This window comes from Sinocyclocheilus anshuiensis, unplaced genomic scaffold, assembly GCF_001515605.1.
Source record: "Sinocyclocheilus anshuiensis isolate Anshui unplaced genomic scaffold, SAMN03320099.WGS_v1.1 scaffold1625, whole genome shotgun sequence".
Lineage (NCBI taxonomy): Eukaryota > Metazoa > Chordata > Actinopteri > Cypriniformes > Cyprinidae > Sinocyclocheilus > Sinocyclocheilus anshuiensis.
Window position 1 is genome coordinate 267,377 of NW_015539802.1, and position 23,072 is coordinate 290,448.

At 36.6% G+C, this 23,072-nt stretch overlaps 1 protein-coding gene and 1 long non-coding RNA gene across 2 annotated transcripts in view; one reads left to right on the top strand and one right to left on the bottom strand.

The window, feature by feature from the left end:
• Positions 1-13: 13 nt before the first annotated feature.
• Positions 14-14,819, bottom strand: LOC107683880 (uncharacterized). Its single transcript, XR_001633784.1, has 3 exons — positions 14,808-14,819; positions 12,665-12,666; positions 14-674 (listed from the first exon to the last, which is right to left on the bottom strand). It is a non-coding gene; the product is annotated as an uncharacterized LOC107683880 (long non-coding RNA).
• The window catches only part of LOC107683879 (adhesion G protein-coupled receptor A2-like), an 81,218-nt gene continuing 68,138 nt past the window's right edge, over positions 9,993-23,072 (top strand). The window contains exon 1 of the mRNA XM_016479937.1: positions 9,993-10,811. Within this exon, the coding sequence (XP_016335423.1) occupies positions 10,582-10,811 (230 nt within the window). The 5' untranslated portion in view covers positions 9,993-10,581. The remainder of the gene's footprint in view (positions 10,812-23,072) is intronic.

Consider the following 23,072-nt stretch of genomic DNA (forward strand, 5'->3'; position numbering starts at 1 on the left):
TTGGGTTTATCTTGAATAGTTTGTATTTTTTATTTTTTTTTGGCTGAAATTTGTAGAGCTTTTCCATACCGAGACTCGAATGGTGAGCTGCATCACGTGGGCATCATCAGCGCTAATGCACACAGGACTAGTTTCCTTTGTGTATTTGTGTGTAAATAGTTGCAAACAACTTAATTGATTTCAGTTTGCACTTGTTAATGAAGGGTCTAATGATTACTTGGAAGTGATTCTTAGTTTGATGTATATTTCTCCCTTCATAAAAAGAAATGATCCACAACAATTCCTCCATCCACACAGAAGCACGCATTTAGACCTCTGCATAGTTTATTTGCCATATGCTTTGTATTAAATAAGGGATATCTAAGAAATTATGATATTTGTGTGTAAATGTTTATTTTTCACCTTAAACTGTATGTGGACTGAGCGGAGGGTTTCGCACGCACTTGTTCGAGTTCAGGGTTGCATGTTTCATTTTGACTGTATTGTGTGTTTTTGGGTGAGAGATGTTTGATCACGCTCCGATACACTGTTGTTTGCTTTGAATGCAAGAGAAAGGAGTATCAGAGTGAACGATTTGAAACATTTGTGGATAAAATTTGTCAAATGAATCGTGAATCCTCACATTGTGTTTGTAGGGTTGCCTCTCTTTACCTTTTCCGTTTCAAATAAAAAAGCTTTCTGATTATCAGTGGATATTTGGATGAATTGCTTTTGTCTGTTTTGCTGTATTGTGGTATTTTGGTTAAGTCCTATATCAATTTGCCCATTTTGTTTGATTCTTATCAAAGCATTTTTATAGTTAAGGTGCTTCATTTACTCACCCTGAAGCTCTTTCTTCTTTTAAACACAAAAAGATATTTTGAAGAAGCTGGGTAACCAAACAGTTGATGACTTCCACAGTATATATTTTTCCCCAGAAGAAATTCAGGATAAGTAAATGACAGAAATTTCATTTTTGGGTGAACTACACCTTTAAGTGCAGTACACTGCATATATGGCAAACTGGAAGCTCAGAGCATGATAGATGAACTTTTGGAAGGTACAGCATGTTAAAAACAATTTATAATTTGTCAACAACTGTATACATAGCCAAATGAGCTAAAAGAAATGAGAATACGGGGTAAATTATGCGTAATGATGGACACTTTGAAAACTACTTCATGAAGCTTGGAAACCATGCAAATGATTTACGTCCAGTAAGTCACATGATTTCAGTAAATGAAGCTTAGTTTCACCATAACTTTTGAAATATTTCGGAATTTCAGTGGTTGACACTAAAGGACAATGATCCACAGTGGTGTTTAAAACAATGCAGTAGGCCTACAACATCAGTAACCTGATGATCCACTGTTATTATTAGTATAGTGAAATTTCTGCAATGCAATTTACTTGTAGTAGTGTAATAGAAAAGCAACATACCCAACTGTCATCAAATGCACACTGCTTGTTCTGAGTAACTGACTCGTTCATTGAAAAGGTTGTGTTTGAAATAATAGCAGTGTGGAGTTTAATTAGAGAATTAATTCACAGCATGGTGCAAAAATCATGGTATGGGGATGTTTTTCATGCTATGGTGTTGGGCCTTTTTATCGTGTACCAGGGATCATGGATCCGTTTGAGTACATCAAAATATTTGAATATATCATGTTGCCCTGTGTTGAAGAGGTAATGCCCCCGGAATGGGTGTTTCAACAAGACAATGACCCCAAACTCATGAGTAACGAGCAACATCTTGGTTTTAGACTAAAAGGATTGAGGTAATGGAGTGGCCAGCTCAATCCTCTGGCCTCAACCCCATTGAAAACTTGTGGGGTGACATTAAAAATTCAGTTTCTGAAGCAAAACCCAAAAATTCACAGGAACTATATGTAGTTAGGTGCCAGAAGTTGGCTGACTCAGTTATAAAAATAATGGCTATGCAAATAAACATTGCTAAATATTTTTTGACCATATGAATATACATTTTCTTTGCTTCCTGTCAAAGAATAATGCAGACTTGATAATGCTTTCATTTGGAATTGCATGTATGTTTCCATTACATTTAAAATATGGAAATAAAAGCTTTAAAAATATTTGAACTTTATACACATTTATTAACACACTGCTATTTATTTGAACACAACATGTCAACCCATAGGCTATGTTTTTTTTGTTTTTTTTTTACCTGATCTCAGATCAAGGTTTGTAATGATTTTTAATTATACATTTGTGTAATAAAGAGAAAAGGCTGTAGTTATTAGTCTGGCCTGATTGACATAAAACATAGAACAAAGAAAACAATCCATAGCCTACATAATAATAAAATAACATAATCGCCTAAAGACATTTCATATTTAATGTTATTAGATGATTTGCTAATTGCATAGATTACACTCTCAATAAACATTTGCAATTGGCTTGTAAAAAGTTTTTTTTATGAACGTTTGGGCTAAGCTTTCATTGCATTTACACCGTACTGACCAGCGTGTGGCGTTTCGAGGGCTTCGAAAAAGTGATTCATTTTGCGAAGAAATTAATTCAAAATTCGTTAATTCGACACGACCAAAAGAAGCGGTAACACTATAGCAGACAAAAGTTTTTTCCTCGCTAGAAAGAGCGCAAGAAAACAGATACCGAGCTCGCTTTACTTGACGGGTAACGTTAAACGCATAGCACGGTTATACCGCGGTGGCTAAATCTGGCTAAAGTTCTTTACCTGTGATTCTCGCTTTCACATTCAAGTCTACCGCTTTGACGGTAGACGCCAGAACCAATGATTTCAGTAAACATTTCTCTCTTCTTGTATGGCCTTCACTGTTCTGCCTAAACAAAAACCGATTTTTTTTCTCAGGTGCGCATGGCGGAGTTGAAAACGTCATGAGGGGAAGTATTTTTTATTTATTTTTTGTTTCCTTTCATATTCCACCTGGAAAGCAGCTTTTTACTTATTAATTTATTTTGGGATATTGTTGGAACCATTTTAAATTTGTAAATGTTTTATTTTGTATGTTTTGCAGCTGTACAGAAGATAACAATTAAGGCCAACATTTACCGTTCATTCTGCTGTTTAAAAATATAAAGCTAAAAAAGATCCTATTTTAAGATAAGATGGTAAAATTATGGGACAGGGTGCAGAGGTTTTTATATGTTCAAAAGAGAGGAGGAAATTTGTTCAACAAAACACTGAAAAAGCCTAACAGCACCTACAGATATTGTGAAGAAGACAAAATGTCTTTCATTGATTTTCTTTTGGACCGCTAGAGGGCAGTAGAGATGTTTTCTTCCAATTACCATGGTTGGCTGGTTCTCTGTCAATTAGGGATGGGCGATACCACTTATTTTGTTTTCGATACGATACCGATATTTTTCAAGGCAGTATCGTCGATATCGATACTGATTCGATACTTCTGAACTAAACTTTTAAATTATGAAATTGATTAAATTATTAAATTACTAAGAGTAAAATGGGTAATGATAAGTATCGATATATCGATACTTTGGATCGATACGCCCATCCCTACCGTCAATCAGTACCAGCTATCTGCAAACAATGAACCAAGCCATTAGGAGGTCATTAGAAAAGAAAACGAAATTTGTCTTGCAATGCATGTTTAGTAGTTTAGTAGTGTATTTTAGTAGTGCGGATGCCAGTTTTCTTTCACTGGTAAAGAAATATGTATGATATGACATCCAAGTAGTACAATGGAAACAAGTCAAACATGAGGGCATTCTCTCAGCCTTATGAATCATTTTAGCTACAGCAATGGAGATTTTAAATCAGTCTATTCAGTTCATTTAAGACTTACTCTCTCATAGAACTAGGCGACCCAGCATAAATAACCGGTGCCGGAGCAATTTACATTGTTTGTCGGAGATGAATGACCTGCCTGTGCTGTTTGATATTTTTGGACATAGGTTTCTCCCAGCAATCAGTTAAGGTCACGGGTTGTTATCTCTGGTGTTTTGTTCATGTGTGTGAGGTCATGCTTGTTTCCAGACATCGCTGTAATCAATCTTTCCCCAAAAGCCCATTAAACGGAATCAGCGGTTAACACTAAAGACAGGAACTGTGCTCCGGTGAACGGGGAAATGGGCGCAATCAGACATTTGTTAGACTGATTTCCTAATGGGACACTCTGACGGAATGGCTGATGCACATTCAAGTGGTCCGCACTTAACTCCTGCTCTCTAACCTCATTGTTGAGGCCCAACATTTTATGGGGTGTGTCAGATATTGGCCCACTTGAACATACTTGGTCTTTGTGGTGTTTTATGTCACTGTAGAAATACCCTAACACAAAAATTCAGATTCAAGTCATTCGATTATCGTATGGGGGTTTCTGCAACTTCAAGCATTTTTTTCCCTCTGGTGGTTGATTTAATTAAAACTAATAGAATTGAGATTTTTACATTTTTGTTATATGAAGGTAACAGACATGTTTTAGGAACTTTATTTCTTTATGTTTGTATGTAGGTGTATATTATGGAAGCCTGTTTCTGCCACAGGATAAAACTTTAATTTTTTTATATCTTACAAGTCAAACTTTTTTTCTTGCAATTCTGAGAAAAAAAAAAACAGTTTACTTCTCGCAATACTTTCTTTTCTTTCCCCCACCATGGAATAAAACATTTAAAAGGTAATTGTGATTTTTTTTTCAGTCTCGCAATCTTGCAAATCTGAGTTTTCTTCTCAGAATTGCAAATTTACTATGTACTGTCTTTTTATTATGACTTTATATCTTGAAAAATGTCAGAATTGTAATAATAATAATAATAATAAAAAAAAATAGTTAATAAAGGTAACTGCATGTGACTTTTATCTCACAATTCTGAGTATATATTACAAGTCTAACTTTAAAACTGTAAAAAAAAAGCCTATGAGTTTACATCTCACATTTCTGTTTTTCCCCCCACCATGGAATAATTAATAAAAAATTAAAAGAGTAATTATGACTTTTTAATCTCACAATTCAGAGTTTACATCTCGCAATTATGAGATTTTTTTTTCTCGCAATTATGATTATTTTTCACACAATTCTGAGCTCATATCTCACAATTCCAACTTTTCTTTCTTTTGAAAGTTTACTGTGTGTCTTGTAATTCTGAGTTTATATCCTGAAAAAAAGTAAAACTCTGAGTAGAAGAACATATTTGGTAGAAATGACATTTGATTGAGATTTTTGTAAATGTTCTTTTTATTATTTTTTTGGAAAGAAAGAAAACCTTTTCTCCTGGATATTGATAGTGCTCATTGTTAAAGAAAAGTGATAGAAATGCATGCCTCTGAAACATTACCAACATTAACAGACAGACACCACAAGGTGGCGCTATACATAAACACAGGCCTGCTGCAAATCCACTGAACTTCCATATCTGAGTCACTTGACTTCAGATCAAGTAGATATCCTTTAATCACACGCCAACACTGCTTTGAAATGAACTCACAAAGTGTTCTTTATATATTTATTGGCTGCGTTTTTGTTTTTGTGCCTTTCATACATTTGGTTGTGTTTTTCAACCAGTATTAAATCTCCCCGAGGTTCAGAGGCAGATAGTGTCCTCATCAGAGTGATAGCGCTAGGGGAAATAACATCAGTCAGCAGGGGTCAATACCTTCAGCCCTGAGAGGAACTGTCTCACACACAGTGTCACTAGTATTATAATAACCATAGTAATATATATTTGATATTACATTATTACGTGTGTGTGTTTGTATATATATATATATATATATAATTTTTATTTAGGATAAAAGCATCTGCTAAATGACTATATGACTTATTATTTCTTCTTCTTATTATTACTTATTTATTATTTCTCATATCTGTATTGTAAATAAATAAATAAATGATATTTATACCATACAAAAGTATGGCAAAGTATGGAAGATTTTGAAGAAAGTAAAGTTGAAATTGAAGTTTTAAAATAATAGTAAATGAATTTAAATTGTGGTAATGTTTCACAATATGTGTGTGACTTTTCAAAATCACTCCAAACTTTTGAACAGTAGTATGTGTGTATAAATATAATGTATATATCATGAACTCATAGATATACACTCATTGTGAGAAAAAAAGTCTAAATTCTGAGGAAAAAACAGTCACTATTATCTTTTTTTTTTGCTTTTTGTTTTGTTTTTTAATCCTGTGGCAGAAACAAGCTTGCATAATTTAAATAAAAAAACATTAGTTGTATATACATTAATCAAGTTATAACAATGTAAAAAAGTTGAGCCAACTTAACATCATTTGTTACCCCGCTGACTTAAAATTTGTAGTTTAGTCAACTCAAATAAGTTTAGTCAACTTAAAATGTTAAGTTGTGCTAAGCGACAACTTAGATATTTTAGTTGACTAAACTAAAAATTTTAAGGCAGCGAGGTAAGAAATTATGTTAAGTTGAAACAACTATTTTTTACAGTGAAATTAAAAATAGAAAATTCATATAAATTGTAGTATTATTTCACAATATTTCTGTGAAATCTTGGCCCCAATTTGTTATTATAATGTGTGTGTGCAGTAAAATTTGCATCTTTACAATAAATGCTTACAAGATAATAAACAAGACTGAGGCCCACTTCTGTTTGTGACCCTGGACCACAAAACCAGTCATAACGGTAAATTTTTCGAAACTGAGATTTATACATCATCTGAAAGCTGGATAAATAAGCTGTATGGTTTGTTAGGATAGGACAATATTTGGCCGAGATACAACTATTAGAAAATCTGGAAAATCTGAATGAGGAAATTTACAAAATATCTTCATGGAACATGATCTTTACTTAATGTCCTAATGATTTTTGGCATAAAAGAAAAATCAATAATTTTGACCCATACAATGTTTTCTTTGGCTATTGCTGCAAATATACCCCAGCGACTTAAGACTGGTTTTGTGCTCCAGGGTCACATTTATATTCCCTCTTCTTTATTCCACCCGGAATGGACTCCAGATGTTGTTCGGGGAGATGGAGACACTGCTTGCTCGGCGATATGAGCTAGAAAAGAAAAGCAATGTGGGAATAGAAGGGAGTTCGCGAAAGTGAGCGCGAGAATGTTGGAAGGACATAAAAGTTTGTCTGGATGCCATTAAGTACAATTTGATGTAATGTGCAGTTTGGGACGTGACATTTTAAATGGAAACTGCGTACCAGATGAGGAGGGTTTGGGGGTCTTGGAGGTGGGGAGGTAACGTGCTCGAAACGTTATTTAAAGTGCAGGATAAACAGACCTCGATTGGAGGCACCGCGGTGAGCGTTTGCCCGTTTCCGGAAGCAATTGGAATCGCCTTTCCCGCAGGCCCTCATTCCGCAGCGCCGTATCAAGTACAGCAATAACAAACGTGGGTTTGCACGACTTTAGCCAGAACACAGTGCCCCTTTGTGCGAGCGGGCAGTGCTCACACGTCTGAACCTGTGGCACGGGACATGAACGTCAACCTCAATTGAAAACCTCTTTCCGTTTACTCCGCAGTATTTTCAAAACGTGGCCTCGGCCTGTTTTTTAAGCCAGCGCTACGGTTTCCTATTTCTCCGCTTCTTGTATATCAAAAGGGGTCGGTTTTAAAATGAAAAGCTGCCGTTTTAAAATAAAACAACACTGTATTTTAGCTCTGCTGGAAGCAAAAGTTGACTTGCAGTACAGTATGAGTATCAAAGACCCGAGGAAATTAAGTCTTGCGTGTGTTGGGAATTTTACAGCATGACCAATAAACATCTCAGCGGTCCATATCTGGTTCCCTTTCCTCCTTTCTCAAGCTCTTTTTGAACATTTATGCTGATGGGAGCATTTTTTCCTCTATAGCAAATGCCTGATAAGAAGATTTGAGTAGCAACTGAACAGACACACATTGTTTTTATAATAAAGACAAACAGCATTTGCAAGAACTTTGGGCCCTTCAAAATAAGCCTTAATCCTTCGGATTCGGTCTCTGTGGTTTTCTTGTGGTTCGTCTGAAGGTTAACCTCAGCCAGTCTGTGTATACTGCATGACACATGGCCATCATCCACACATTTTGTCTTAGTGGGATCCGTGCGTTGAAATATAATTGCCTGCCGCTCACTTTTTGGCTCAGTTTTGGAGTCCACAGTTTGTTAAACAACTGGAGCATTTAAACCTATTTTTATCAATTCATAGTCCAGCAGTAGAGTAAACAGTAATTAGTAAGGGAGGATATAGTTTTGAAAAAAAGCTGATAACTTTAACAACAACCATTCCAAATAGGGAGCGTTAGTTTGTGCAGTTCAGTATGCTATTACATGTTTACAATATACTAACACGGTAATAGGCAATGTGTAAGGCTCTGCTATAGTGGTTTTCATTTCCTCAGCCGTGCATTTATGAAGTGTTGACACAGCTGTAAGTATAAGTCAAATACTGGTTTCGTTGGAGAAATGCTTACAGTATGTGTAGATTGTGAAACCGTCCTACAGCTGCTTACTTAAGTCAGCAAGTTCTGTTGTATTTGTTCTGTCGGAACCATGAGAAACAAACTAAGAGGCAACTGTATATATCTATCATTCTTGATGATCTGTTTCCTGGATGTATTACATTTCTCCTCTTTGGTTCTCAGACCCCATGCGCTCTGTACACATCACAGCCAAAGCCTCATTCAGGCTCCTATGGTCCAGTCGCACGCAAAGATCCAAGGAGGCACCGACAGCCGCAAGGACTGACCAGCTGGGTCATAGTGCCTGATATGTAGACAGCATTAATGACATGACTAATGCCAAGTCCAAACCGATATCTATTAGTAATATAAAGAGAGACAGAGAGAAAGAGTTTTTGTAGCTATTAAAGAAAAAAAACCAAATGCTGCCATTCCTGAGGGATTCTTACACTAGACATTCCTCACATGTTGGTCATATAATTAAAATCTTTTCAAAGATGCTCTAGTTTTACATTAGTTATCCATTTTCATCTGATCTACCCCAGTGCTATTAAAAGTACACCAAAATTCACATTTAAAATGGAATGATTTTTCTTTTTGACTCGATGAATATTTTAATAATTGAACCTTTTTGCACTTTAAAGAACCTTTCATGGATTTTAAACCAGCAATGCCAATTATGAACCTTTGTTTTTAAGAGTGTAGTTTAGTTGTCTAATACATCTGGCATTGTATATTACAAGTGTTGTTAGCAATTTGACAAATTGCTGTTGTTACTCTTTTGTAAGATGTGTTGGATCACCTATTGTCTACGAAATGCATAAATGTAAAAGTACATGTATATCTTTCTGAAAATATTGAGATACAGATTTAAAAACGACCTTATTGTGATTGTTTCTGTGGATATATTATTTTTATTCATTTATTTATTAACCTACACACTAAAGTAATTTTATTTTTAATATTATTTTTCAAATTTGTATGTATTTGAGGACTTTCTCTGGATAATAGATTGTTGGTCTTTTCCTTTTTCTTTCCTTTAATTTATATTTCCTTTAATTTACATGCCGTTTTAAAAGTTTGTAAATGTTTTTACAAAAGTTTTTTATGCTCATCAAGACTCATCATTTATTTGATGAAAAATACAGATAAAACAGTAACACTGTGAAATATGATTGCAATTTAAAATAAGCTTTTTTTCTAATTTTAATATAGGCTGCTTTAAAATATTATTTATTCCTGTGATGCAAAGTTGAATTTTCATCAGCTATTACTTCAGTCTTCATGATCCATATATATCAACGGTGCTAGTACTTATTTTTTTTATTTTACCTTGAGTGCATAAATAGCAAAAATACCAAAATAAATTATACTTTATTAATGTAAATAGTTGTTGTATGAATGTTTTCCGTAAATGCAAATACACTGTTCATTTTATTACTATGATTAATTAGAGTAGCATAATCTGGATACTGTAATGTAAAATGTTAGTGTTACCATAAATAGACTGATATTGGTGGCATTAAATTGGCTGCGCTAGGACCGCGCGGCTCCGGGAGAGGAATGTGCGCACTGAGGCTGGAGCTGAATGTGAGTGTGACAGGATGGCAAAGGAAAAGCGCCAGAGACCTGGAATTAAGATAGGGACCGTTATTCAAAGTCAGATTGCGACTGACACCACACGGACCCCGGAGCGCACCGGAGCCGCAGCGCGTCACGTTTGCTGATACGCGACTGGAACTTTTTTGACAAGTCAAATTGCATTCTTCTGTGAAATATTCCAGGAAAAAGTATGGAAAACAGCTGCTTTGAGGAATCGTAATTGCGGTGCGCTCAAAAGCACACAAGTAACAACTTCACTTTCCTTTAGAAAGGCGACAGAGTGACATTTCTGCGCGTCGCTCGTTTGCGCTCGTCACATGCGTAAAAGTTTTTTAAACTGCTCCTTCGCTTTTATTTGGGACATGGAGGAAAGAAAATTCATGATGGAAATATGACATGATGGATATATTTTACTGCATCAGTGACAGGAGTCCTGTCATGTTTTAACAGAAGTGAGAGTGTTGCAGTCTAACGTGGTGATCTATCCATTCATACTTGGAAAGGAGTAACTGTGTTTCTCAGCATTGATACTTAAAAGTTATTATCAGCCAGAAAAGCTTGTGCCCTGATGTCATGGGCTGACCTGGGACCGCGCAGCTGATAGTGTGCGGGACAATGTCGGGACCCTGCGTCCGCATCCCGTTTTGGGTTCGTGTGTTTCTCCTGCTGCTGCTTCACAGAGTCTCTGCGGGCTGTCCGGAGCTCCTTTCCAGCGGCTGCAGCTGCGCAGAGGACCGCGGTAAACCTCACACTGCACCCGGGGCGCGGAGGAAAGTGAGCTGCGTTGGGAAGGAGCTGACTGAAACGCCCGAAGTCAGTCTGCTTCCCAACAGGACCGTCTCTCTGTGAGTATTTAATTCATTTACTCTCTTAAGCAACACTTTGTCAATTATACAGCATACGTATTTCATGAAAACAACAAATTGGCTGATCAACTACAATGATAGCCTATTACCAAGTCAATATAATTACATTAAACTCATGTCTGTGTTACATTTGTGACCCAAATCTTCACATATGGTTTGTGCAGTAAATGAAACCTGAGTTTGTAGTGGGATCTGGGATGTATGTTGTTCTCCAAAATTCTCCAAAACACTAGTTTCAAGTAACTGATTTCAAACAAATCTTTGAAGATGCAGGACTTTAGCAAATGAGATTGCGTGATTGACTGATAGCACAATGATTTACAGTGATATGGCATTGATTAGGCAGTGTATGTCTAGCATCTACCGTAAAAGCAGCAATTGTGACAGCAACACTGGGCATAAAGATGTAAACTGGCATTACAAGACTGATAAAGACAAAGTTCTGACCCTTTATGGTGACTACAAGATCTTAATGGACAGCAGCTTTAAGCAGCTGTCAAAATGTAGCTCTATATGGGGAGTCCAGGGACAACTGTAACAGTTTTTACATTTCTCTTCACAACTCATTGATTAATACAAATATATGTCCATCTTTTGATATAAGAAACATTTACAGTAAAATTAATATTCTTACAATAAGAAAGACTTTTATTGGTTGGGGACAGGTGTAGCCCTGATTAAAATTGAATATAATCTAAAAACAAATGATTAAGCAACTGTACTGTCAAATAAGAGCACATCTAAGTGCAATAGAGTTGCTGTAATGCATTGATATTGCACTGATTCTTTAAAATGTCAATAATATTTGTTTAAAGCACAACTGAGTATTTGATGAAATAATTAAATTTTTAGTTCATTCATATGGTGTGTATTTCATAACTAGTTATACAGTTGGCCAAGCTCACAGCCATAATACAATATTTTATGGTAACTACTGTACCAAGAACAGAGCATCTGTTTTTATGCGCGGTTACAACTTTTGACCAACATCAACAATTAAAGTAAAGACATAGGTTGAGTTCAAAGGCATTGGAACATTAGACAAAGAAAGAAAAAAATGGCTTTGAATATCTCACAAAGAGGACGATCACACACTACTTAGACACATTGTTTGCATACTGTACTACCAGCTCATTGCTCCTTTACATGTATTTTCCTTCAGCAAAAGATGAGAGATGAGGTGAGAATTATGATCAGACTGAAGCACTGAAGAGGAGCTTGTTGCAGAACTCAACGCTGACGTATTGTCAAAGCCCTGTCATTTTACACATGCCTTTCATCCAAAAGCAAAGGAGATATGCTTCTTGTACGCATCCCTCCCACCCCATCCACACACACACACACACACACACACACAGACATGTACACACACACACACACACACACACGTACACACACACACACACACAAGCCTTCAGCTGACTTGGCCATGGTAAAGAAGAATAAAAAGAAGCACACCCCCCCCCATGTCTGTGCACTTTAATGGCCATGCGTCTCCTTCCTTTCTCAGTGCTGTAATATCCCAGTCTGTTTATAATGGACCATATTCGTGTTGTCTGTGCAGGAAGGAAGCTAAACCCACTCCAAAGTGTGGCTGTATCTAGTTATGACCTATTGTGTTATTACCTGTTAGTCTTGATGACTATTATAGTACTTGAGAGCAGGTCTGTGGGTGTTTGGGCACCTGTACGAAATACTTGTCGGACAAAATATGCACTTAATCCCGGTGTGAGACAAGGGAGATCAGTCTAGAGCTATGTGTATTTGTTTTGGTGAGGGGAGCGCTATTTTTCGTCTGTTTCTTGACATGGACGCCCGTGAAGCCGTCCAACGTCTTTGGTAGTATCCGGCTGAAAATTGGTGTGGAAAAGCAAGAATTAAACACTCTCCGTCTCAGAACTCCTGCCTTCCCGTGATGCCCGTCTGCTCTCCTTCCCAGCGGGAGCAGAATTCGCCTGCACATGGCTGTCGTAAAAACATAAACATTAAAAGCGCTCGAAAAGCCCAGGAGAGGAGTAGGCAGCCAGAGGATTGGTCCCCTCGGAGGAGGAGGCCCAGGGTAGCCAGGACTCCATTTAAAGAGGCTAGTTGTTCTGCTTAATAACCGCTCACATCTGCTCAACACATTGCCTCTGCGAAACCAGAGGAAATGGACTGAAAAAAAGATAGGAAGGGGGCAAAAGTAGGCTGGGTGGCAGACGACGGAGGCGGTTGGAGACAAGCTCAAATGAGCCTTTGCACCTCTTAACATCGTTTATTTGTTTTCCGAACATGTGGAAAGCACACCGTGTGGCACTTTTATGAGGCTTTGTGTGTTAGAAGTAGAGTATTCATAGTCTCCTGCCCCCTGAAGGGAAAATGAGCAACGGTTAATGAAAATGCTGCACTCAGCACTAGTTTAGTTGGGTGGTTTTCAGGGTAGTCGATCTGACTGTTTCTCAGGATTGTCTTTTGCCTTTCTAGATGCAGAATGTTGCATAAATGCTGTTGTTTTCGCGGACATTCCTTGGGGTTGTCCAGGCAGCATCCCAGGTGAACTCTGGGATGCATCATCTGTCTCTTTCCTGCTCATCTCTCCTGCTGCTCTCTAACTCACCAGGACAAAATGTGGAATGTTGGTATAAAATAGTTCTAGTAGAGGTGATCGGTGCCAAAGCCCTATGAGGAAATTCAGTTCACTCGGGAGCCATCTTGGCAACTTTATCTGCTTGAATGGGAATACCCCCAAAACTGCTTGTTAAGATTTCATATTTCAAATCAGAGATAAAATCTGACAGTAATGTTGTCATATATTTAGCAAATCACACAAAAAATGATTGAAATTCCGAAACTGGTTGCTCTATTTCTACTCTGTCATGAAAATTTTTCCTGTTGAGGACCCCGAGGCAATTCTATTGACTGATCTGTTAATGGGTATTTTATTCAGTGCCTAATTGCATGCATTTGCACTGATTTGTTGACTATATCAGATTTTTGGATGACCAGCTTACATTTTTTAAAATGTGACCCATATTCTGTATACACTTGGTGAAACAACTTAAGGTAGACATACTGACCTGGAAAAGCATACATCTGAGTTGATGTCATCTGCCATCGTCACTTTTTCAGTGACAATCGACTTGCATTGACGGGTGTATGTGAAAAGTCCACTTACATGGCAGAAGCAAATGCTCATATCCAATTCATATCAGATTTATTACCACATACGAATGAGGCCTGAATCCGATCTGAGAACATCGGTATCCATGTGTTTTTTTCCTGCTTACATGTTCGTGGGTCATATCTGATCTATGCCACATGGGAGGAAAAAAATGGGATTGGGTCACTTGAACCATGTAATGTAAATGCGGCCATAGAGTGCTGAAAGGAGGATGTATTTTTTGTAGGCCAAAACCTGGAAACAAGTTAGCATTTTAGCACTTATTTAGCACACTTTTAATTGTCTTGCAATATTGCGTTACTCCATAAAAAAGTAACTAATTGCGTTACTCAAACTCTCAGGAATTTTTTTTAAAATATAGACCGTAAGAGTTGTCAGACCAAAGCTTAATGGTGCTGACGTTGAAGTAATGTGACTATGGTGTAGTTAGTTTGTAGCCTTCTTTTAGCTTTTTACTTCTGGTGCTTGTGTTAAGGGTTCATCAAAGTCATGATGAACAAAACATGTAAGGTCACAGAGCTTATTTTCTGCAATAATCCAAAAGAAAAAAACCTTTTGGGTTTCTGTTAAGGGAACCAGGGTATACCAACAAAAATATATCATCACTGCAGCACCGTATTAGAAATACGACAGAGTAATTTCATGATGTACTGTATGTCATCTGAGCAATGCCAATCAAGACGGACTTGATTAAATGGTTTGCCCGACTTGTTTGCGACACCAGCATATTAAGCATTACGATTGATCTCATTCGTTTTTCTATGAGTTGTTTGCGTCTTTCACCTTATGCAGTCTCTGTCAGTACTGTGCCAGACAAAGAAAGGCAATTATGGATAGTGCAATCAGTGTTTTGGTAGTTTTTGAAGACACACAACAGAATATTCAGTACTGTATATCATATGCATTTTTGTTTCAGAGTAATGTGACACTGAGAAACTCATTGTTATAATCGTATTAGCTCTAACCATAAATAAGTGATCGTGTGTTCTGTGATCTGACCATCTCTAGCTAAACAGACAGGCCTTAAGAGGTCAGAATGTGATTTCTGGGGTCAGTCATTTTGGTAAAGGTTATCTCTTGGACCAGCTGCAGGCCTGCAACACAACATCTGGCATTCCTCAGCTGATTAGGTTAGATAAGCAGATGGCATCCCTTAATCTGATTGGTGGAGATGGAAAATGTGGGGATTGACCTCAATAATTACCCAAAATCGTATTCTCCTTATTGTTCATCTCATTTGCTAAAGTGAATAGTGGCGGTGCAGATTACACACATAAGCCCAAATCCTGCTTTAGCGATATACACTATCATTTAAATGTTTGGGATCAGTAATACTTTTAATGTTTTTTTAAAGAAGTGTTTTATGCTCATCCAGGCTGCATTTATTTGATCAAAAATACATTTCAATCATGACAACTCTTGGAACATTTTAGCATGGTGATGGATATGACAATGTTAATGTATTTGGTCTTGGCGGAACAGATCTGCTACGCTGCTGCTGTTGGTTATTGCTATAGTTGTAGATTATTGCTGCTGCTGCAAGAAAGTACAGGAACTTGCTACTGCCAATGCATACGGTGATACGGTGCCATGAGTATTCAAGACATACTGCTGCTGCACAAATAGCATATAAAATAACCCCGTAGCAGATCTATACAGGTGGAGCTGGGGAAGGTGGAGGGTTTCAGAGAACTCTGAAAGCGCACTGCAGGAATCTCAAGTGAATGCTAGCCAGCCATATAAATGCAAGGCAGTAAGCTCATTGGCTGCATATGCTGCATGAACCAATAAGCTTGTGCCAAGTCATTTAACTCTCTGAATATCATCAGTTACGTTAACACCCCGTCAGAATGCGCCATCTAGAGTTTCATGACTGAACTATGTATTAAAACAGTAATATTGTGAAATATAATTACAATTTAATATAACAGTTTACTATTTTAATATATTTTAAACTGTAATTTATTCCTGTGATCCAAAGCTGAATTTTCTTCAGCCATTACTTCAGTCTTCAGTGCCACTTAAATTCAGCAAGGATATGTTAAATTGATAAAAAGTGATAGTAATTACTTTAATTGTTTCAAAAGATTTCTATTTTGAATAAATGCTGCTCTTTTTAACTTTTTATTCATCAAAGAATCCTGAAAAAAGTGTCACAGGTTTAAAAAAAAAAAAAAAGTATCACAACTCTTTTCAACATTGATAATACATCAGCATATTACAATTCATTTGCAGAATTAATATAAAATTCAGTTTTGATCACAGTAATAAATTATATTTGAAAGTATAATTAAAATAGAAAACCATAATTTTAAATAGTAATAACAAATAATTTCTATAATTCACATAATTATTAGTAAATGAGACCCAGTGTTGACAACCTTTGAATACACTGTTTAGACTAGTCTTAAAAAGTTAGTCATCTATTTTTTTTTTTCTTTAAAACTGGTAATGTTTCTTTAAAGGTGGTCACTGGGAAGTAAGACTTCATAAGACTGATTGGTTAACTACTAGTTGGTCAGACTAGTTCTTAAGACACTGTCTTCACATAGAGGCTAAGTTTATGCAACTGGCACCAGGTGTCGTTTATGTAATGTGTTATATACTGAGACTGGATGATGATAATAGAATCTTGCAACATTATTGTTATCATGATCAGTTGCATCTACAGTCTAACTTCCAATACAATATATGCCATAACAGAGTAGACAAGTTTCACCTCATCCTCTGTGGCATGTGGGATGTGAACAGGAAGTGGGGACAGATCACGTGTCTCCCAAGCTCCAGCAAACAAGTTTGATAAATGTGCGCCATCTAGAGTTTCATGACTGAACTATGTATTAAAACAGTAATATTGTGAAATATAATTACAATTTAATATAACAGTTTACTATTTTAATATATTTTAAACTGTAATTTATTCCTGTGATCCAAAGCTGAATTTTCTTCAGCCATTACTTCAGTCTTCAGTGCCACTTAAATTCAGCAAGGATATGTTAAATTGATAAAAAGTGATAGTAATTACTTTAATTGTTTCAAAAGATTTCTATTTTGAATAAATGCTGCTCTTTTTAACTTTTTATTCATCAAAGAATCCTGAAAAACGTATCTGAGATTCCAAAAAAAATATTAAGCAGCACAACTGCTTCCAACATTGATCCTAAATCAGCATATTAGAAGGATTTCTGAAGGATCGTGTGACACTGAAGACTGGAGTAATGGCTGATGAAAATTCAGCTTTGCCACCACAGGAATAAATTAAATTTTAAAATACATTAAAATAAAACCATTATTTAAAATTTGTATAATATTTCACAATATTACTATTTTTATTGTATTTTTGCTCAAATAAATGCTTTGATGAGTATAAGACACTTCTTTAAAAAAAACATAAAAAATCTTACTGATACTTTTGAACTGTAGTATATTTCTTTTTGTTTCTACTTATCTTCTGATTTCTTTGTTCTTTTTTGGCCTTTTTGCCATTTTATTGACAGTCCGTATTATAGAGAGCACAACAAATGCTAATAAGAAGACGCAAGTGGTATCAGGACACAACATGAGCTGGATTGAAACCCACTGCTCAATATGTCAGAGCACGTGTGCTAACCGCTAGGCCACGGCTCTTTACTCCCCACGCTTCGCCTCTGCCCTTCTTTCAAATATATTCAAAACTGTAAATCACCCGAAGTGCTCTGTTAGGAGCAGGAGAGATGCGGTTTGTTCAGCGAGAGCAGTTCATTGGCTGCTTCTAGTTGTTTGTCAAGCAGCTCGGCAGAGGATTTGTGGCGACACCTCCGTATTAGAGTTTAACTGCTTTGACCTCTGCGGGTAATTGATCGCTCATTGTGCATGTGCGCGTTTGTGTTGTTTCATGCCGTTCCACACATCAGCCTTCTCCAGGTTTCCATTACATCCCAAATTACTCATAAATCCTCTCTGCATTAGCGTATACTGTTGGCATATACAAGTCATTTGGTGCTACTTAGTGGTATAAAGCCCAATATATTCACCATAAACGGCCATTTTTCCACTTTCTCCCCCTCTCTGCGCAAACGCGCCCTCTCTTTCCTCTCGCTCTCTTTCTCCACCCCTCTATCATGAGTTCATCCATACACAGTGAGTCTGAACCTAAATATTTAGCTGTCCTGGTAGGAAACTGCCATGCCTAAACGCTTTCCAGATGTGGGGGAGAGCAGTACGCCGTTTAGAGCTAATTATGTGCGGCTGCACAGTGACTGAGTTGATAGAGGGGGAGGGAGACCGAGAGAGAGAGAAAGAAGGGAGAGAGAGGAGGTAAAGAAGTGGAAAGTGTGAAATAGAGTTAGAGATCGTGGAAAGGACAGAGGACGAGAGAATGAGATGGAGTCGAGGGGGTGAAGGAGAGTAATTTTAGTTGAATGTTTGTTTATCTGTTGAGCAGGAATGAGATGGGAAAGAGTGAGAGAGTGTAATGAGAGTCGAGACAGTCTGGGTATTGCTTCATGAGAGTGCATCAGTATTTATCAGAGTCTATAAATGTGTGTGTTTATACAAACAAAAAGTTGGGAATAATTAAGATTTTTTTAATGTTCTTGAAAGATAAACATTAGTTTGATCAAAAACAGTAATATTGCGAATTATTATTGCAATTTTAAATAACTGTTTTCTATTATAATGTATTTTAAAATGCAATTTATTGCTGTGAATCAATCAAAACTGATTTTTCAGCAACATTACTTCAGTCTTCAGTGTCACATGACCCTTCAGAAATCATTCTGAAATACTTATGAATTATTATTGGTGCTCAGTAATTAATAATGGTTCTTACTTACCTTTTGAATGGATGTGTATCATACTTTCTACAAAAATATTAAGCAACACAACAGTTTTAAACATTGATAATACTAAGAAATGATTCTTGTGCGGCAAATCATCATGTTAGAATAATATATGATAACGTGTGTAATTTTTCAATCGTTAGTAAGGTAGTTGTTAAGTTTAGGTATGGGGTTGGATTAAGGGATCTAAAATATGGTCAGAATAAGGCATTCATTTGTGATTTGTAAGTATTAATAAACAATCAATGGGCCAGTAATATGCATGCCAGCAGGCAACTAGTTAATAGTGAGAATTGGTCCCTAAAATAAAGTGTTAGCAATAATCCAATAGTCTCAGCCTCAGACGTCACTCCCACAGACCATGTTCACTGAACATCTGATGCATATTGCACACTAAACTGAAAATGCTTTTGCTTTTCGTTAGTAAGGTAGTTGTTAAATTTAGGTATGGGGTTGGATTAAGGGATCTAAAATATGGTCAGAATAAGGCATTAATTTGTGATTTGTAAGTATTAATAAACAATCAATGGGCCAGTAATATGCATGCCAGCAGGCAACTAGTTAATAGTGAGAATTGGTCCCTAAAATAAAGTGTTAGCAATAATCCAATAGTCTCAGCCTCAGACGTCACTCCCACAGACCATGTTCACTGAACATCTGATGCATATTGCACACTAAACTGAAAATGCTTTTGCTTTTTATCAGCTGCACGTCCTCTCACATCTATAATGGAAGATCAAGTAAAGTACCTCACTGAAAAGATAATATACTGTATGCAGGTAAATGTGAAAGTAACATAGCAGCCATTAAGTCTTGTATTCGGATCACCCAAATTGCTGGTGGACACTAAAAAGTGGAGAGACGTACTCCAATGGGATGTGTAACTTAGTACTTACCATGTAAATAATCTGTGCTTATTTGTTTAAGAAGGGTTAAAATTATGACCAGACTATTATCTCAGACTAATTTCTTACGTGTTTCATTTAAATTGTTGTGCCATTATCTGACTTATTTGATAAAATAGCCAACAGAGCCTTTTAGGCTTATAACAGACTTATAAAACCACAATCAACTTTTCTAATGCTAATTGTGGTATTGGGGGAGGGGCATCCTCATTCTAGGGTGCATTTGATTGGACAAATTTGAGTACACGCCCCTGCAAACAAGATGAGTCATGAATAATTTTGGTCTGTTTTCCTGTAAAAGGCCTGTACATTTTAAACATTTACTACTGAAAGATAATTTTTCCCCCCTAGTAGCACACTATGTGTGTAGCATGTGTAGTTGTTGTGTTTTTCTAGTAGTACACTAGCATGTAAAATAACTCAATGCTAATGCTTCTTTTAAAAATATAAGTGTTTTAATAAGTTATTAAAAGTTAAGTTTTAATAAGTTATTATTTATTATTACTTATTATTAATAAGTAATATTAATATTAATGCTGTCAAACGATTAATCGCATCCAAAATAAAAGTTTAAATAAACATATTTTTCTTAAATATATACATGCATGTGTTTGTATTTATATGTACATAATAAATATACACACATATATTATGTAAATAAAAACTTTTATTTTGGATGCAATTAATCGCGATTAATCATTTGACAACACTAATTAATATTATAAGTGTTTATTCCACAGACCAGTGTTGGTTCGATGATCAAGGCCATCTTTTTTCAGCAACAATGGGCACAAGTTTTATTGACACTGGTGTTTTGCGGGCGGTTCGGTGTGCTCATTTCTTTCAATTTAGCTGACGCTAATCTCTCCCACATGGTCAAAGAGCACACACTGTGTTGTTCTCCATCTTTAACAGTAAAACTGTGCTAATGTTTTGACAGTTACGCGCCATATAGCGATTTCTTGACTCAGTGTTGATCCACTGACTCAACAGTGGTAAAATCAATGTTTGTTCAATGTTGTATCAGCATTCTCTCGCTCTGATTTGAAGCGTGCTTGTGTGTTTTCAAAGGCTGTAAGAATGTGGGTGTGAGCTGAATCGGCTGTCGTATATGTGTGTGTGGGTGTTTAGAAAGCTGTTTTGGGATGCCAACGATTCCAGCTTCATTGGTGACCTTGATCCGAAGCCCCCTTCAGACAGCTGCAGCAAATATGTGTGCATCTGTCCATCTGTGTCTATTTTTCCAGTACTGACATGATGAACTTTGGAAAACGGGAACTTTATTGTGTTGTGCAATCATAACTCAGCATCTGTATGGATGTATGCTCGCGGTTCTTCTTAAGGTCAGAGTGTGACGAGAGGGGAGTGTGTTTTGAGAAACCTTCCTGACAGACATCCGGGGAATTGTGTGGAGGGGCGTCCTCGAAACGCCGGCATTCCAGGAGGGTTTATTTTTGTGGGAAACGGCAACGAGAGTAGAGGAGGGGAAGGGAGGGAAAGACTGCACGTGTTCTGAGAAGGGGCGGCGGTCCGCAGTAAATCAAAAAAGCAAACAAAGACCCAGACACTGGATACCGTGAGCCTAACCCATCACACCTGCCCCTGCCACACACGCTCTGACCTCTGACCTCTGACCTCCATCCCCAACGTCTAGGTAGAAGTCGGAGCTCTTTCTGAGGAAGAACTTTCTCTGTGGAATCATTAAGCAGTTATGTGTGCTGTGTTTATTTGTGTGACCACTTCGGATGGGAAGTTGTGGATGAAAAATCCCCCAGCAGTGTCGTGTTCGGCTGAGAGCGAGCGAGAGAGAGATGCTCCTCCCGGCGCACAGTGGGAATCTCTGTTTGGATAGTTTTTCCTTTCACCCTACTTGTCTTAACTGACTCCAAGAATGGTTGAACTCTCGCTCTCTCTATCTCCCTCTTCCTCCTTCCCTGTCGACAGACTCTCATTCTGATCTCATTTCTTTCTTTAGTCATCTGTGTATATTTCAGTCTTCAGCTGTCCCCTCTAATGGTGGCTTGTATCTCACGGATGTGTGCTCATGTATTTGGCATTGCGGTTTGGATTTTGATTCATCTCATTGACTCAAATCTTTTGAGTCCATTCACCAAAAAGATTTGTTCACTGATTTGTTGGCCCTTTCTGCAGGTGTCAATGTTATTACAGAAGAAATGACAAATGTGCTTTGCATGAATCAAATAAATCATTCACTCGACCATTTGATCACAAACAAGACATATTAGACTTGTAAATAATAAGTACACTTAAGCATACTTTAAGAAGTGTACTTATTATGGAAATAATATACATAAGTGTGAACTGATATTTTAGATCAGTCGTGGGTTCAGTCTCACCTGGTTGCCCATTGACGGCAACATTGCTCAAAAAGTTGCTCAAAAAGTTGCCCCGTGTATCATCAGCCTAAGAGTGCTTTTTGACCAACTAATTTCATAATTCTATTACAGTGTACTACCGAATGTACTAACAAACATTTATAGTCAACTAAAATACACTTTAATGTCATTTCTATTGAAACTTGTATATCATGTATTTAAATATACAGGTGCATCTCAATAAATTAGAATGTCGTGGAAAAGTTCATTTATTTCAGTAATTCAACTCAAATTGTGAAACTCGTGTATTAAATGCACATTTGTAATGAAGTTGCAATTTATTACATTTAAAATATAATAACTTTCAATGTAATATCGAATAAGACTCTATGGTTAAAATTGATAATCAAGTACTTTACATTTACTTTACTATATCAGCCAACACATCAAAATAAGTCTACTTCTTTAAAGCATGACACAAGATTACCAAAATATAATGATTTAATTGTACTTTAAAGTAAAAAGTAAAATTGTACTTAATATTAAGAAAGAGTAATGAAAGTGAACTTTCTTTAAGTACACTTAAGTGACCATTCCTTTCATTCATATTTTAGTATCTACAAGTACGTAAAAAAACAACAAATACATTTAAGATTTAAAGTACACTACAAGTGCACATTAAACACATTAAAAAGGGTGAATTGTTTAGTTCATTCATGAACAAGATTGTTCAGCATCTCTTTCGGACTCAAAACATCAACTAGTTCCTTATTCATTCAGTATGTCAGTATATCAGATCTTGTTGTTGAATGCCATTGGTTAGTGACATAGTCACTTTTGATTGCAGGAGAGCAGTTTGTTCACATGTGTCAAGAGACAGTTTGTTCACTTCAACAATTAGTTCCAAGAAACAGATTTGTTCGCAAACAAAACACCACTATTACTATACACAGAACTGTAAGTGTGAATGTGAAAGTGATTTACTTAATCAGTAATTCTGGTAGCAACAGTAAAATTTT